Below are 15,795 nucleotides of genomic sequence, written 5' to 3'. Positions count from 1 at the left end.
TTAGGCTTATCTTGCCTGTTGCAACAACAGTGCACTGGCCAGAAGAACTCTGAAATTTGCCATGCCTGCAGCATGGCAAAGTCTGGACAGCTGAGGCATAGACTAAGCCTGGATTACACCTCCCTTCTGCCAAGTTTGGACTTGGGGGGATTACCTAGAAAGACCAGCACACTGACTCTTTTAAAAGCCCTTTATTGTATTTCTTATTTCCTCCTTTCAATCTAAATATCAAAATCAATGCCCAGGCTTCAATTCTGATGCAGAATTCTCTCCTTTTTCACAAATATCAGCACTTCATGAGAACAGCTACCTGGGCTCCAGTTATTCCCCAGTACAAATACCAGACAATACAGGACTACGGTCTAAAGCAGACCCAACCAAATACTTCTCACCCTTTTTGCCAAGGCCAAGCTCCCCAAGGAAAAGCTCTCCCTGGTGACCAGATCACCACTCCCTGCAGCAGTTGCATGGCAGATCCTACTGGCAGCACTGTATCAAGCCTTTCCCAGCCTGGCTGAAAGTTACTTCCTTCTAGATACTAGAATCATAGAATAGTTAGGGTTGGAAAGGACCTTAAGATCATCTAATTCCAGCCCTCCTGCCATGGGCATAATGACTGTCCTACACTTCCCACTTCAAGCAGACAGGATCCTAGTATAGGCTCAATTTTCCTCACATCCCTCTCCCTTTCTCAGCCTTGCAGGAATGCCTCAAAAGGTGGTGACTTCCCTCTGGAAAACGTTGTGGGTTTCTGCTCTCTTGCCTTCCTTCACAAAGCAAACATAACAGTTTCACTGCTTTCCTGGCAGCACTGTCCACAAAACCTGCTATTTCTATCATATCACAAATCTTTTCACAATTTCTGTTCTTGGGATGATTACATTTAAAAATCAATAGCAGGTCTAATGGTGGTGCTAGCACTTTCATTCAAATTAACTGAATTCTAAGTACAAAAATGCTATTCCTGGCACACAGATCAGTATTGTAATTGCCCGTTTGATTAGCAGTTGAGGACCAGTACTGTTGTACAGTGTAATGTGTCTTGCTTACCGAGCTCAAACTAAAGCATAGTGGCTTTACAGTGGTTAAAAAAAACCAGCTTGTGCTGTACAAAGCACCTCATATTTAAGAGACAGCACACATTAGAGTGCTCAAAAGCCCCTTCAGTAGGAGCTGGAGGTCTTACAGCCATGAGAATGAACAAATATGGTACTAACATGAGAGGCAGGAATTCAAATGTGCCCTTCAAAGTAGTTAAGACTAGCTTTAAAAAGTAAAACTAGAGCCTACCTACAGCAGCAGAAAGCAGCTGGAAGGGAGCCAATAGGGATGACCATCTCAGTGGCAGGTCTTGCATTTAAAACTTTCTGGATAGAGGGGTGGAAAGAACTACAGAAGTCCTATCTGCCCTAAAGTACAGGTGTTTTAATTGGATGGGGCCTTGAGCAACCTGGTCAAGTGGAAGGTGTCCCTGCCTTGTGGTAGAGCTGTATTTTAATTGGTTTCATAGCGGTCCATCAGATGGATTTGATTCTCAAAGCAGTGCAGGTGTGTTACAGGATGTTCAATAATTAGAGAAACTGGCACAGCAACTCTTCTTATCTATTGAACTTACTCAAATTAAATGCCATTCAAATTAATTTCAAATTATTGTAACAGACAATAAACTGGATTTCCTAGACTTGGGTAAAGCTGCAGCATGTTAATCAATTCAACATGAAGCAGTATCCAGGATCACCACAACACAAATAACTTCAATCCCTCCAAACCTGACATTCCCAGTAAACAGGGCAAATTAATTCAATGAGCAGATCTTTTCTGGTAGTGGAACAAATATCTCCTAACAGTAGGGAAAGTTAAGTACAAGATGAAAAAAGCAGTTTCCATTCACACTGCTGTAGTCCAGAAGAATTCCTTTTACCACAAGAGCAAATGAGTTTCTAAAAAAGTAGGTCTAAAAAAGATTCAGGACAGAGATTAACTTGGTTTAACTATACTCATTATTTGGTTTAGGAAAATTAGTCCATACAAGGTGCTCTTTCAACATTTGCTTCTGAAAGACAATTAAAACTAAACTGTTACAGACTTTGGCCCAGTGTCACATGTAGGAGGCTGCCAGCACAAACTCTATTCAGCTGAGCTAACAGTAAATACAAGTAGCTACACCTATGAAGCCACAAAGAATAAATGGATTCAAGAACAACTGTTCTTTGTTTTATTGACTGGTTGAAGCAGGACTATAAGCCAGGTGTATTTCACTCAAGTGTTGGTCCACTCTTACCAAAAAGAATTTTTTTTTATAATAACATCAACACAAATGGAAGGAATATGAAGAGTCATAATAGGAACTTACAACTGTACATGACATGAGACCATTATCAGACTGTTGCTACTTCAATATTTATAGACTCTCCACTGTATAGTCCAGCCACACTAGTGTTATTTACTTCCAAATTATTCAAGTTCTAGGTAAAGGATCCTTCTGACTACAGCTCACATCTGAGCCATCAACATGAAATCAAAATGCCATTTGTGCCACTAGGAGTGTAGTCTTGTAGAAATATTTCTGTATTTAGTATATTACTAAAGAATAATTACTATCCTCTCTGAAGTTACATATCGCCATTATAAATATTTACATCAAACATTTACAACTGGTTCATAATATACAACACAACAATTCCGCTATAATTTCTAATCTTCCAGTGTAAAAGTTTCAAACAACATGTTGCTATCATAATTTCATCTGGTTTGCACACAGTCACAGGCAGTACATGGTATTTCAAAAACTCATGTTACATGATAAAAAAATGGAATGATGTTACTTTAATAACAATTACCTTGGGGATTGTTTATTGTTGGTTTGTTGGGGTTTTTTAACAAGCAGTTTTCAATTTCTAAGCCCCATCTGGTGCTACTACTAACATTTAAAATAAGTTTAAGAGGAAAAAAAAGTACTTAGAAATAAATACACCTTTAAAAAACTCCACAATTAACCATGTCAGAATATTTGTTTTCCAGACAGTTTAAAGGAGACCTTACTCTTCATTTCCTTGCACTGAAATAAGAGTGCAGTTCAATCCATTCTTATCTTCTGATTTGTCATCCTATAAATAATGCTGTCGTAGCCAGGATCCATGTTCCAGAGGTTGTAGGAGATAACTATCACAGCTAAAGCAAGACCTATCATCATCCACAAAATAATGTTGAAGATTACAGAGTAGTTGTAGTTATATGGGTAGGCAAGGTTATATGGATTGTCTGGTTCGCTCTGAAATAAAGAGAGGATGTATTACTTTAAAGTTAGCTTGCATACAAAACACATTCTGACTACACCAAAAACCTGAGCAATCTGAATATGTGAAATGCGGTTTTGTCTACGCAATCCTGATGTTAAGGCACAAAAATGCAAAAGTGATTACGGTGACTGACATCAATGGAATCCAAAACAGGCTGACAGAAGCCTCATGAAATTTTGTTAGGACAAAGTCCTGCACCTGGGACAGGATAACCCCACAGGCTGGTGGGGACTGACCACTGGCAGCAGTTCTGCAGAGAGGGACCTGGAGGTCCTGGTGGACAAGGTGCACAGGAATCAGCAGTGTGTCCCTGCGATGATGCCAGGCAACTGCACCCTGGACTGCATCTGGAATGTAGGCAGCAAGCCAAGGCAAACAATTTTCTCCCTACCTGGGAGACAGGTCTTACATGCACTACTGCACTGGGGAGAAAGGAGCAGACATGTAAATTCTAACAAGACATAACGGAAAATATTTTGACAGTGACAATGGGTAAAGCTTTGGAACAAGCTGTCCAGAGAGGCTCTGGGATTGCTAGCCATGGACTTTTCAAAAACTTGGCTGGACAAGGACCTGAGCAGCCCAATCTAACTCCTAAATTAATTCTGCTTTGAACAGTTGGTTGGACTAGATGATCTCCAGAGGCCCTTCTTCAACCAAAATTAGTATCTGATTAAGTGAAGATCAAAACAGGGAAGCTGACCTCTTCACACCCATGCCTAAATCGGTTAGTAGTCTAGTCCTTACAAAAAAAAGGTATGCTCAAGTGAAGCAGTGATGCAGTTTGGATCACTTCTAATAAATGAGATACAGAAAAACGTGCATCTACTACCTGTGAAGATTGGAGAATTGAGCGAGTCTTCCTTATGTTGGGAGAATTAAACGCCTTTACAGCTACCACTTCTACTACTGCATTCCCACTATACAGATTAAACATCTCGTCTGCAAACTGGAAAAGCAAGAATGATTTAATTTGAAACCTGCACTGTAGTCAGGAATTAAGCAGAGTTTTGTTAGCAAGATGTCTTATGGTTTAGTACATCAGCTTCAGGAATAATGCTGGAAAGTTATAAAAATTTACACTATTTCAGAATTGCACTCAGGAAGTGCTGACTCACCTGGTTTACAGCATCTCTTTAAACTGCCTCAAACACTGTCCAGGAAACTGGAGCTTATGACTGCTTTCTGGGCTGAACTCATTCTTTCATCCCTTTCACAAAAGGCCCAACAGCACATAGCTTCCCCATTGTATGTCTATCATCAGTTTCAACAAAATATTTCAGTTCTCAACCTTCCACTGGGAAACTATAAACCTGAATAATTTAATCTGGTCTGAAGACTAATACGTCTAGTATTTAAATACATCTGCTTAACTGCAAAGAGGACAAAGAGTAATGTTTAGAGAAAAGAGTTATTTGACTTATTGGCCAAACTTATTTGGCATTATTCACACTTTCATGCTTTTCCATCATGCTTTTGAAAATCCCAAGACTGACTGGTCATAATAAAGATTTTATCTAACAATTACCTGACAAAAAATTACTTTGAGCACATTGACAGATGAGAGCAGTTATTTTAGAGGCTTGGAAATACAGATTTGTACAGCTTTGTGGGCAAGGGGAAACTAACCACTGTACCCTGAGATAAAGAGATTTCCACGTTTCTGAGAGCAGGTTTTTGCAAGACCTACTGCTGGTTTTAAATGCATGATCTTTATTTAGGAAAAACAAACATACCAACTCATGTTTCAATATAACCCTACTCATTTACACAAAACATCTAACACATTGTAAAATCATGTCAACGCTTTCCAGAGCGACAAGTTGCAACATTCAGTTTTGTAACTGAACAACAGCATTTTTGAAAACCGAACAAAAACAAGCATCAGGCAAGCCATCACTAATGAAGTAACATTTCAAAGCAGAAACAGTCAATAAACTAACTCCCTTGTAGTTTACACAAAAAAATATCTCCTTAGTATTCCTGTGAGTTTTGCTCATTAGCTAGAAAGCATACCTTTTGCAAAGAGTCTACCAGAATTTGAGAAGCATCCTTAAACTGCTGAGAGTCTTCCCCGTATCGTTTTCCAACCTCTTCCAAACCAGACAGTTCCAGAGAATACAGGTCTGGAGAGTGATCTTTGGCTAAGTGCTTGTGACGAGACAGCTTTGGCACACCATTGAGGGCAGAAAGAAATCAAATCATACAAAGGTTACTTTAAAAATGTATTTCACAAAAATCAGTTTACTACTGGGACTAATCCAGCCTCACTTTCCAGTCACATTCCATATTGATAAGGAAGTGGAATTTTTTGCCAACTTAACTAGAAGTCCACAATTTTTCTATTCTACAGAAGCAAGAAGATGATCGTCATGCAGCATCTATTCCTAGCATGCTGTTATATACATGTAATAGCGAGCTCTACTAAAAGGAAACATTATACTTATTTACATCAGAATCCTTGTTCCATAATTGTTGTAAAAATAAAATTTGGAGAAAAAAATACAAATACATAACTCTATTACTTAGATACTACTAATCCCTCTGCTGAAGCTGGCCCTTGCAAAACTGACTAGGTTGCAACTTCTACCTTGCTGTAACCCATGTACAGAAGTATTTTACTTCAGTATTATCCCATTGTCGTAAACCGCAACCAATATAGTCCAAATTATCTCAAAGGACAGGAGTGATGTTCTTGCACTTCTACAGGTGTGAAGCTGCAGCACTGACATTTGCCTGCACAAGAGAACAGTCTCTGAAAGCAAGGCATTTAATCTGCTCATATCTTCCCATCTACTTTAACTACATGATTTCTAATTTGCAAGACACCACATTGTCCTACCTCATCTTCTCAAGAGCTCTATTTCTCTCCATCAGACCTTCAGCTAAAGGGAACTTCAAGCTCTTAATGCTTCTTTCATTTTAACTAGCTGAGGACTGCAGCATAAAGAAAAGCAAAAACCAACCCCCACAACCAACCTCAAAACAAACCCTAAACCACAGCAACAAGACAGTAGCTTCTTAGTAAAAAGACTGTAAGAATTACAAAGTTTGCCTGCCCATGGGAACACTTCTATCACCATCACTATTCATGCTGAAAAAGTTACCCCAGTCTTTTCAGATAAAATGTTATGGTGATCTTCTGAAGTAAAATTGTGGCTAGGGCAAAGAACATGTTCTTAACTACCACTATACTTATCAACTAAGAAAAGAAGGAAAGCCCTAGCACATTCTTCATTAATTACTTCCTATGTCTTCGGGTATGGAGAAATACCAGCTCAGAATTCCCACTGTTCTCACTGAACACAATACAAAAGAAATTACAAATGATTAAGGGTCTCATTTTCTTCCACAAGTGAAAGGGCTGATGAAAACAGCTTCAGAATGCATTATTTAAACTGATGCAGCCAACTGATGACAAACTGGAATATATGTATCACTGGTTGCCAAGTATCCTGGCTACAGCTTCTATACCTTTAAAGGAGATCTCTGAAGTTTTTGACAAAAGACAGGGAAAGTGTTTCAAAAAACCTTACCAGGCTTGCAATATCATGTAGGACTTGTACTTCTGACAGAAAAAGCAAGTCAACCTGGGGAAAGAGGCAGAAAGAAAGAGACAGGTATTTCCTTTGGTGAGACCAAAGTTCGGGAAGTCTCATTTTGTTGAAAGGCTCTGTATTTTACAACAGGTTAAGTCAGTTATAGCATCAAAATACGCTAGAAGGAAATTACTCTTTCAATAAACTTACGTACAAAAACAAAACCCCAAAACCTAAAAGCTTAGTTCCTTAGAGTTCTTAGTTCCAACTGATTAAAAAAATTTTTACCTCATTGTTTCTGCTGAGGGAGTTGAGAGGAAGGGAGCCAAGAATGGAGTTGTCCTGGAATAAGCGGTTTCGCAGTTGGCGTAGCGTGACAGAGAGATCTTCAAATACGGAGTTTGCCTTACCCACCATGTACACCCTCTGCAGGAACAGCACCAAAGTAGTTTTCAGTTTTTCCAGTCACTCATTAATAACCAACCACACTTGCAATCCCTCTCCAATGCAAAATATTTCATAAAATCAATTGGTTTTGCTCCAGCCACACAAGTGGAAAGCAGTTTATTATTTACAACATCTGGAATCAGAAGTGAAGCAATACTCACTTCCTCACTGGGGGCCAGCTGCAAGACCACAGGAGTTTCCTCAGAGAACAAAGTATGAATGGCATTTGCAACACTGTCAAGACTGAAAGGAACGGCCTGGAAGACAGTATCTAGTTAGATTTCTGATAAAACAGGGCCTAATGATACAAAAGGAGATAATTTGCTTAAGTACAGAGGTCTGGAAAAATAAGAAAACCTCTTTTTGAGCAAATGCGGATACTCACATTCTCAATTGGGTAAGAAACCCCTTTCACAGGCAGAGCCAGCTTGTCCACTCCCTTCACAGTTACCAGCACAGTAGCTCGTGGTCTGTGAAACAGATCACCCACTGCAAGGCCAGGCCAGGAAAGGTCCTATTAGAATATAGTAAAAAAACGCTTGTATTTCTAAGGGAGAAAGAAAGGACCCCTCCCCAACAATTACAGCAAAATAACTATCTTGTTAATATCTCTCTGCAGGACAGTCTGTTGGAAATTTCATGGGGGAGCAAGTTAATACTAGAACTCCCCTAAAAAAATGCTGTCTCAAGTGGAGAAACTGCTGGTTTAAAAGGTGCCAATAACTTAATAACAAAGTTTACACTGAGAAAGCATTACACATACTGGATAGATTAGGAGTTACTTCCCATAATTAAATTCAATATATCATAGTCTGTATTTAATAAATGAAAGCTCAATTAAAAAAACAACCACACATCCCCCACCTTTTCCAAAACACCATAGAAAACAATTTAGGCACATTAAAACACTAACATCTTCATATTTTCAGTACTAGAAAGAAATGAGAGACACACACACACACAAAGGGAAGGGAGCATTAATCATAACAGCAACATACTAATATAAACCATACAAATTTGCATGGAAAACATAGAAAAAAAGATTCCTTAGTAGCTTCCTGCAGTTATGTATTGGTAAGAGCACAGTGAAGGCTAGCTGGCTGGTTTATTCAGGCACAAAATACAAATTTATCCATTTAGACTGATTTCGGATTTCTTCATCTGTGTAAAGACATACCTGCTTCTTTAAGTTTTATGAAACTGTTTTATTTGGATTTATTTGGATTTCAGAACTACATGGCATTGACACATCACGATCTGTACCACCTCAAAGAAACAAAAGAAAAATCTTTTAAAGAACCATCAGGGACAAAAAAGAGGTTCCATTTTATCTGGCTTTAGCAAGAAAACCATTTTAGGACTGTTGTTCAGAATCCCCAGTGTAATGCAGCAAGAATTCTCAATTATATATAGTGCACCTACTGCACTGCCAATTTATGTTCCCAGACTACAGTCTTGATGTAAAGCTGAGTGTTTGGGCCCTCTGGTATCCTCCATACCAAGGTACGCTGCCTAGACAGTGATCAATGCCTTAGTGACAATGCTGGTAACTTTCAGTTTCAGAGCTTCACTGAACAGAGAAATTAAAACACTTCCTTTCCTGCCTGCTTCTAGGATTTGAAATAATACTAGTAGAGAACTACTTCTAAAGGATGCTATGGGCTATGGACCCATCACAGCAAAAGCACAGAGTGAGTACTGAAACGCTTTTTTCCATAAACATATCATACCTCTGGATGACCAGTATGCCAAAAGTCAGGTGTTCAAAATGGACCAAACCTCAATGTTTTCCTGGGTGTCTTTACATGTAATGCATACAATACCATCTGATGTATTGTTTTTTTAATTTATAAAATAATCAAAATAGACTTCTTGGGAATACTACTCATGAGAGTGTGTTACTAGCTTAATGACAAAAAAGCATAATTAACTGACAACAAGATATTTTCAGACAAATTCCAAGACACAGACCTGCATTCAAACCAGACTTAAAGGACCTTTAGCCAGCTGTAGTATAGAAAAAATGGGAACCAGCCTCCACCACCCCGCAGCAGTGTGAGCACACCCCAGCTTGTAGCTTTGAGGATCTAGAGACACCTGGGTATCACACTTTAAGATTCTGCTTCAACAGCTGATCATCTCTGCTGAAGCCCAGCAAGAAATTCAGTAGGCAAGAAAGAATCAATCCAAGGGCTCCTACTCATGTGCCCCACTTTAAATATCACTACAACTATATTAAAAAACCTGATCTGGGAAAATACTACCCCCAAGGTGAGTTTTCAAGTCTCTGGGTTCCTTCCTAAATATCCAGTCTACTTGGTTCTTATTATCTATGCTCAGCACACAAGCTTGCTGAACTGACAAAATGCCTGCCCAGCCAAGCCATTTCTTACCATCTTCAGTGTACCCAGGCGCACAGCCCTATGGATAGCTTGTAGGCAAGAAGTGACTAGTTTCAACAGATTCCCAGTACGCGATCATGGGTGGGGGGGATACAGCATAGGGGTGGCTCTCAGAGGAAATTAACAACAGCACAGCAAAGACTCACAGGCATGCTTCCTTCTATAGCTGATGATTCAAATTAGCTGGCTAGCACAGCCTTTTGCTGCTCATATGACTTGGAAACCACACTCTGACAAGTCACACATTCCTCAAGAGAAACACAATGATATTTTATATATTCCAGCACATGACAGAAGATCTGCATTTTAAGTGAGCAGGTCTGTTGTTTTAGAGGCATTTCAAAAATCAAGAACTGAAACATACCTCTTCAACAGAAAAGCCCATGGACAACGCAGCTACATCTGGGATCCGTTCGCCAGGAATGGGCCAACTTCCATCTCGAAAAACAACCGACTGAGGTGATCGTAAGACACTAAATTCATCTCCACTTACACCTGAAAAACAAACATAAAAAGCCATCAGAGTTCTTGAAATCTTATACAACACAGAAAAAAACCAGATTTCATTCTTTCTTCTTCCCTCTCACACCTACCAGTTTACGTAATGCAAGTAATGCGAACCAATCATTTTAATGCTCTAGCATACAAAATAAGATTTCTATACAGCAATGACTAAGGACATACAAATCCACATTAACAAAAGCAGGACAATTACTCAAGCAAAAGCACAGTACACTTCTGCATACTTACTAGCAGCTTGCAAGCAGTGTTACAGTTCACATCTGGTAGAACTAACCCTTAGCAGAGCCAGGTAGACTCCAACATCCTGTTAGCTCACAAGCAGCATCAATACAGCTCTGTTTGCTTCCAGGACTGCTTGGTTTACCACCTCTTTTCATGCAAAAAGTCTGAGCCACTGAACCCAGAGCCAGGAGGATCAAGCATTTTGTCAGTGCTGGCTTGAACAGAGCACTGCCAGGAACAATCTGGCATCTGCAGCACAGCTCCAGTGTCTCTGCTCTGCCTCCTCAACCACATGACGTTGTGAGACATTCTTCTTCCTTGGATGCAGTACTAGACCTAAGCTAATTGTGTGAAGCCACAGTCTGCAACACTTCTATTGCTGGGTTTTCACTTTCAGAAAATCGAGAAAACAATAAATATTTGCAGACTGTTGTAGTTCTAATTATACAATCAGTCTGACTGCATACTTCAAAAAAGATATATATATATATATAACAGTATACAGGAAATAAAGGTATTTACTCATACGATCACTGAAAACCAGTTACCAATACAAGCAGCTACATATCATAGTTTTCCAGGGCATCTGCAAATCTAAAGGCTGTTTATAAAAATAATGCAATAGTAAACTGATGTGTTGTGCAGTTATAACCTTCCCTAAACAATAATTTAACGAATGTGACCTTGAAGATGCTGTTTTAAAGCCTGGCTCATGATCATGCATACAAATGTTGACAGTAAATCTGAGCTATGTTATGATAAACATACTAAAGGAACAAAGTACTGCAAGGCAGGTCAGGGAAGGGTGGCAAAAGGAAACAGAAACAGGCCAAACCACTAGATGTATATGGAGCAGATTTAAGCATTCTGTGGTTTAAACCGATGTGTTTATTGGATCATCTGCTATTAACTTTAACAGTGCATCGACCCGCATTTTGAAGGGCAGAAATTTGGTTTGCAAACCAATTTAAGAAGGAATTTACAAAATTGCTACAAATATTTTTGCTCAGCCTGTAGGATTTCAGTCCACTCCCCACAGGGCTGTAAGAGAGTCCCATGCGTTACTTAGAGACTTAACTTAGTGGCTTAACTTAGGACAAAATTGCTTAGGTGGATGGGTAAAATTAGAGCATTACTTTTCTCAACAAATTTGCCTTGCTCGACTTGTTCAAGATCTCAGTGATCAAAACTGAATGTGAACTTGGGAACACAAGCCTTTTCTTCAGGTACATTATAATGACCACAGTACTAGGCCACCAAAGTGGTTAAGTCTAGAGAGTAAATGCTGAGATGCATTTAATCCTGTACACTGTTACACACATACACAGAGTATACATAATCAGACTTTCACCTTGCCAAAGCTGTACTTCTAGAGAACTTCACCTCTCAAAAGCCTTTGTGAGCTTGGACTGTAGAACTCAGGCAAACTGACTGAAAACTATTTGTGGGGCCTGGAAGCCTTAAGTACAGACAAGAAGTCCAACTCAAAACAAGTAACAGAAAGCCTCCAGATCAGCAAAACATGAAAAGTTGTACAAAGTAAGGTAACAATGTCTTCACAAACCATGTAGGTAAGGCCCTTACTGACATGGTTTAGTGGTGGCTTGGCAGTCCTAGGGTAATGGTTGGACTTGATAAATTTAAAGGTCTTTTCCAACCTCAACCATTCTATGATTCTGTAACACGTTTCATAAAGCCCTATGCTAGAAAGGGAATGCGAAGTCTTCAAGCACAGTCTCTAGAGGAGCAGGGGTGTGTGTGGAGATAGGAGGCAGGGAGACGCAGCAAAAGACTGCCCTCAGCTCCCACATCTCAGTCCTGAAGCTGGCAGACAGACAAACAGACACATACGTGTGAGATAAGTCCCGGGTCTTTTCCCACCTACAGCGGCCGGAAGGGGCTCTCCGTCCGTGCTCCTTCCCCCTTCTTCCCCCACATCGCTCCCGCACCCCTTCCCCACGGCTGCGGTCGGTCACGCTGAGGCGCGCGGCCGCCCCTTTCCCTTCAGCGACCCCTTCCCCCGCAGCGGCCAGGCAGCCCTTCCCGTTTCCCTCACCCTCACCCCCACCCCCACCCGCAGCAGCAAGCTAGGCCAGCGCTCCCCCACGACGGCCGAACGCCGCTCACTCACCGGCAAGAGAGGCCGATGTGACCAGCGCCGCCACCTCCAGGGCCCAGAGCACCCCCCCGCGCCACCCCATGTCCGCCGCAGTACCGGCTACCGCCGCGCTAGGAGACGCCGCTGAGGAAGATGCCGGGCTGCACCGCCGGACCGAAACCACCCGAACCCCCACCCCCTGGGGAGCGCTGACGCAGCCAATTAGCACGGAGATTGATGGCGGCGAGGCGGAACTCTGCAGGAGTGACAGGAGGAACTGACCAATCAGCAATGCAACCCACCCCCTCCCTGTCACAGGGCGATCAGTCAGCTGAGCCGCTGTCCCGCCCAGACGGGGGCCGGAGTCCTAACTTGAATGACGCTTACACTTGGCCAATCAGATCGTGAGAGATCTCTGCACCATTTTCCTCTCCGCGCTGTGGATTCCGAGCGAAGCGCTGAGAGGCGGAGCCTCGCCGGGGTGAGCGGGCAGCTGATTCGGCCAATCGGAACACGAGGGATCGGGGCCGCGCCCCTCCCACTGTCGTCTGTTTGGCGGAGGCGCGGTTGGATAGGGCAGCCTCGGCGCGGGGGCGGGAAGAACCTCTGATTGACAGGGTACGCACCATTCAGAGAGCGAGAGCCCCGCCTACTTCGCACCTGTGTAGTGGGGGGTGCTGGGGGTGGGAGGCTTTGACTGTGAGGAGAGGTTTGGGTTCGTTGTGGCTCCGGCTCCGGCTCCGGCTCCGGCTCCGGCTCCGGCTCCGGCTCCGGCTCCGGCTCCGGCTCCGGCTCCAGTTCCAGTTCCAGTTCTAGTTCCAGTTCCAGTTCCAGTTCCAGTTCTTTTCCTGTGCCCTTCAGGTGGTGTACCTGAGAGGGCACAGAGGGGAGGAGAAAAATCCATGTTAAAGGGGGGTTAGTGTCACTCGTGAGAGCGCTTGTTTCAGGAGGATGAGAGGGTTTCCGTTGGTTTGCTTTTTTGTTTGTCTCTTCAGTGAGGTTTAAATAATTTTAAAAAGTAGCCATGTGTTTATGGCTGTCATGTGCCTCAGCGCTTTACCCTTGAAAGAAGTTGTATCGGTGAGTTTGGCGCCTCTGTGCAGCTGCGGGCCTGGATGTTTGCAGGTGAAGTAGCCTTCAGGGGCTTGATTGCGTCCATTAAACTAGTGAGGGTTTATTAAGGTGAAGGAGAGGGGCCAAGATGGAGTGTTCAGCTGGAAAATCCCTGCCTCCTTTCCGGAAAGTTTGGTCGTTGAGAACAGTTACAGTTGCTGGCCAGGCTCTGCTCATCTCACTTCAGCTGTTCTTGCTTGTGATAGAAATAGGCAGGTGGGTGTGTGCTACTCACTGTATATGTTGTACAATGCCATGATCAATCAAGTTGTGAGTAGTTCTTGTGGTCTTTGTATGTTTTTAGGCTCAGGAATCTTGATGAGTTCTATGATTCTCCTTTATATGGTTTCCTGGAACACAGCGACTGTGTCACATCCAGATAGCAAGACTATGTGCTGCACGTGTCAGAGATCACTAGCCATACAGCTTTCTGGCCAGAGCTGTTCTGCTGTGTTTAGAAATCCCAGTCAACTATAAGAATACTTTGAAAATTGCCTGAGCAACATTTCTCTACCAAAAGAGGAGCTTTGTCTAGGAGAGTCAGTGAATGAGTTGTGGAGTGGCAGGTAGCAAAATGAAAAGCGAGTGTACAGCAGTTGAGCAGTATTTAAGAGAGTAAAGTTATAACCCTGCATCTGCCACATGATAGTGAGTGAAGATGGGCAAATCACCTAAACCCAGCTTTTCTTAGGTGGCAATAATAGCCTGTTCCTTGTATGTGAAATGATTTGTGTAAGTGAATAGGAGCTGCTGCTCGCCGTGTTGTCAGGTGGAAACTATACTTTAAATATGATAACCATGCATGATGTGTAGGGTACTCTAAAATTTAACAGCCATGCAAGTTAGGAGCGCTTCAAATTAATACTTACTCTTTACTCTGAATTGTGCATCACCAGCACAACAGCTTTTGTAGAATGAATGCAAATAAATGTTTGTGAGATTAGCTGGATACTGTAGCAAAGAGTATGATCAGAACAGTTGTTTCCTTATAGGCTTTTCTGCCTTCAGAACAGGATTAGACGAGCACACAGGAGACAAGACCTGGATCACTGAACAACGAAGATCTTGAATGATTGTTTTTCAAGGAGCTCAGACTGTTTGTGCACTGAGAAAGGCAGGATGATATTAAAAAAATAATATCCTATTTTGTAAGATGAAAATGATACCACAACCCATATGCCCATGGGCTCTGTTTTAAGTTTATGTGGGTTAACTTATTTTTGGCATTTACTAGCTCTTGGATGCTTGACTTTGCAAGTGCAGCGTGCTATTTACTGTGTATATTTTAATGTCATTTCACAAAGTTTTATCTATCTGGGAAAATATGTTTCCTGCACAAAGGAGCTTGCAGTCTGAATTAAGTGACCATAGGATATCAAAGACAGGTATAAAGTGGGCTGTTTCGTCACAGCAGCAGCTATAGTGCTGATTCATCCCACTTACCCTTCCTCCTCCCCTTCCCCCCCCCCCCCCCCCCATGTGGTCTACGCCCAAAATCTGTATAGGAATAAGGCAAAAAGGGTGGCTCAAAGCAGTAAGTTTGGAAAGCTACTAGAGGGCATTAAGTGAATGTGATGGTGTTTCAGATGGGAATGTAGTGGGAGTGCAGAGCAGGGAAAGGAGCAGATGAGGGAAGACGTTTGATCTAAATCAAGGATTTCTTACAAATAGGATGTGTAAAAGAAGGGGGCAGGGTGAATAAGACTGTTTCAAAGAAGTTGTTTCTTTTGTATCTGTTACTATATCTGTGTTTCATATCTATGCATGTTAGCAATCATTTCAAATTCTGTTATGATTACCTTCACACTATCTTCCATAAAGTGTTCATTCTGGAAGTCATGGTACCACTGAAGTCTGTCATCTTATTTTTTCGTATTTGGAGAAGGAATTGTATTTTTGAGACTTTAGAGTTCATGTTTGCCCTTTTTTCTGAGCTTTTGGTGCTGGCAGTACTATAATTTAATTCTAGAAATAAAAGAGAAATCAGTTCTGCATTTGGATCTTATGTCTTCTCTGCTACTTGAATTGCTTTTCTTCTGGAAATCACAGTAGAAACATGGTTTGTGGAGAATTCTTGATTCTTCTGTCTTATGTTTGCCTCTTCGGAAAAATAATAAATAGAAGCAATACATTTTATTATGAAATAGTAAGTC

At 41.6% G+C, this 15,795-nt stretch overlaps 1 protein-coding gene across 1 annotated transcript; it reads right to left on the bottom strand.

Annotated features, from left to right (window-relative positions):
• Positions 1-2,188: 2,188 nt before the first annotated feature.
• ATP6AP2 (ATPase H+ transporting accessory protein 2) lies at positions 2,189-12,706 on the bottom strand. The gene is made up of 9 exons (XM_061453395.1): positions 12,563-12,706; positions 10,052-10,182; positions 7,671-7,799; positions 7,447-7,542; positions 7,127-7,264; positions 6,836-6,889; positions 5,316-5,465; positions 4,132-4,248; positions 2,189-3,271 (listed from the first exon to the last, which is right to left on the bottom strand). Exons 1-9 carry the CDS (start codon positions 12,630-12,632, stop codon positions 3,077-3,079), a joined length of 1,080 nt encoding a protein of 359 aa, XP_061309379.1. The 5' UTR covers positions 12,633-12,706; the 3' UTR covers positions 2,189-3,076.
• Between the last annotated feature and the right edge of the window lie 3,089 nt (positions 12,707-15,795).

The sequence above is a fragment of the Pezoporus flaviventris genome, unplaced genomic scaffold (assembly GCF_033815535.1).
Source record: "Pezoporus flaviventris isolate CSIRO_AGI_PZ_B2104156 unplaced genomic scaffold, CSIRO_AGI_Pfla_v1 ptg000015l, whole genome shotgun sequence".
NCBI classification, from domain to species: domain Eukaryota; kingdom Metazoa; phylum Chordata; class Aves; order Psittaciformes; family Psittacidae; genus Pezoporus; species Pezoporus flaviventris.
Note: the sequence above shows the minus strand (reverse complement) of the source record. Positions and strands in the feature narration are given on the sequence as shown.

Coding starts and splice junctions, on each gene's coding strand:
- ATP6AP2 (XM_061453395.1), bottom strand. CDS start 12,632: ATGGGGTGGCGCGGGGGGGTGCTCTGGGCCCTGGAGGTGGCGGCGCTG. Junction 10,183..12,562: donor CACATCGGCCTCTCTTGCCG/GTGAGTGAGCGG, acceptor TTTGTTTTTCAG/GTGTAAGTGGAGATGAATTT. Junction 4,249..5,315: donor TGGTAGACTCTTTGCAAAAG/GTATGCTTTCTA, acceptor TTGCTTTTCCAG/TTTGCAGACGAGATGTTTAA.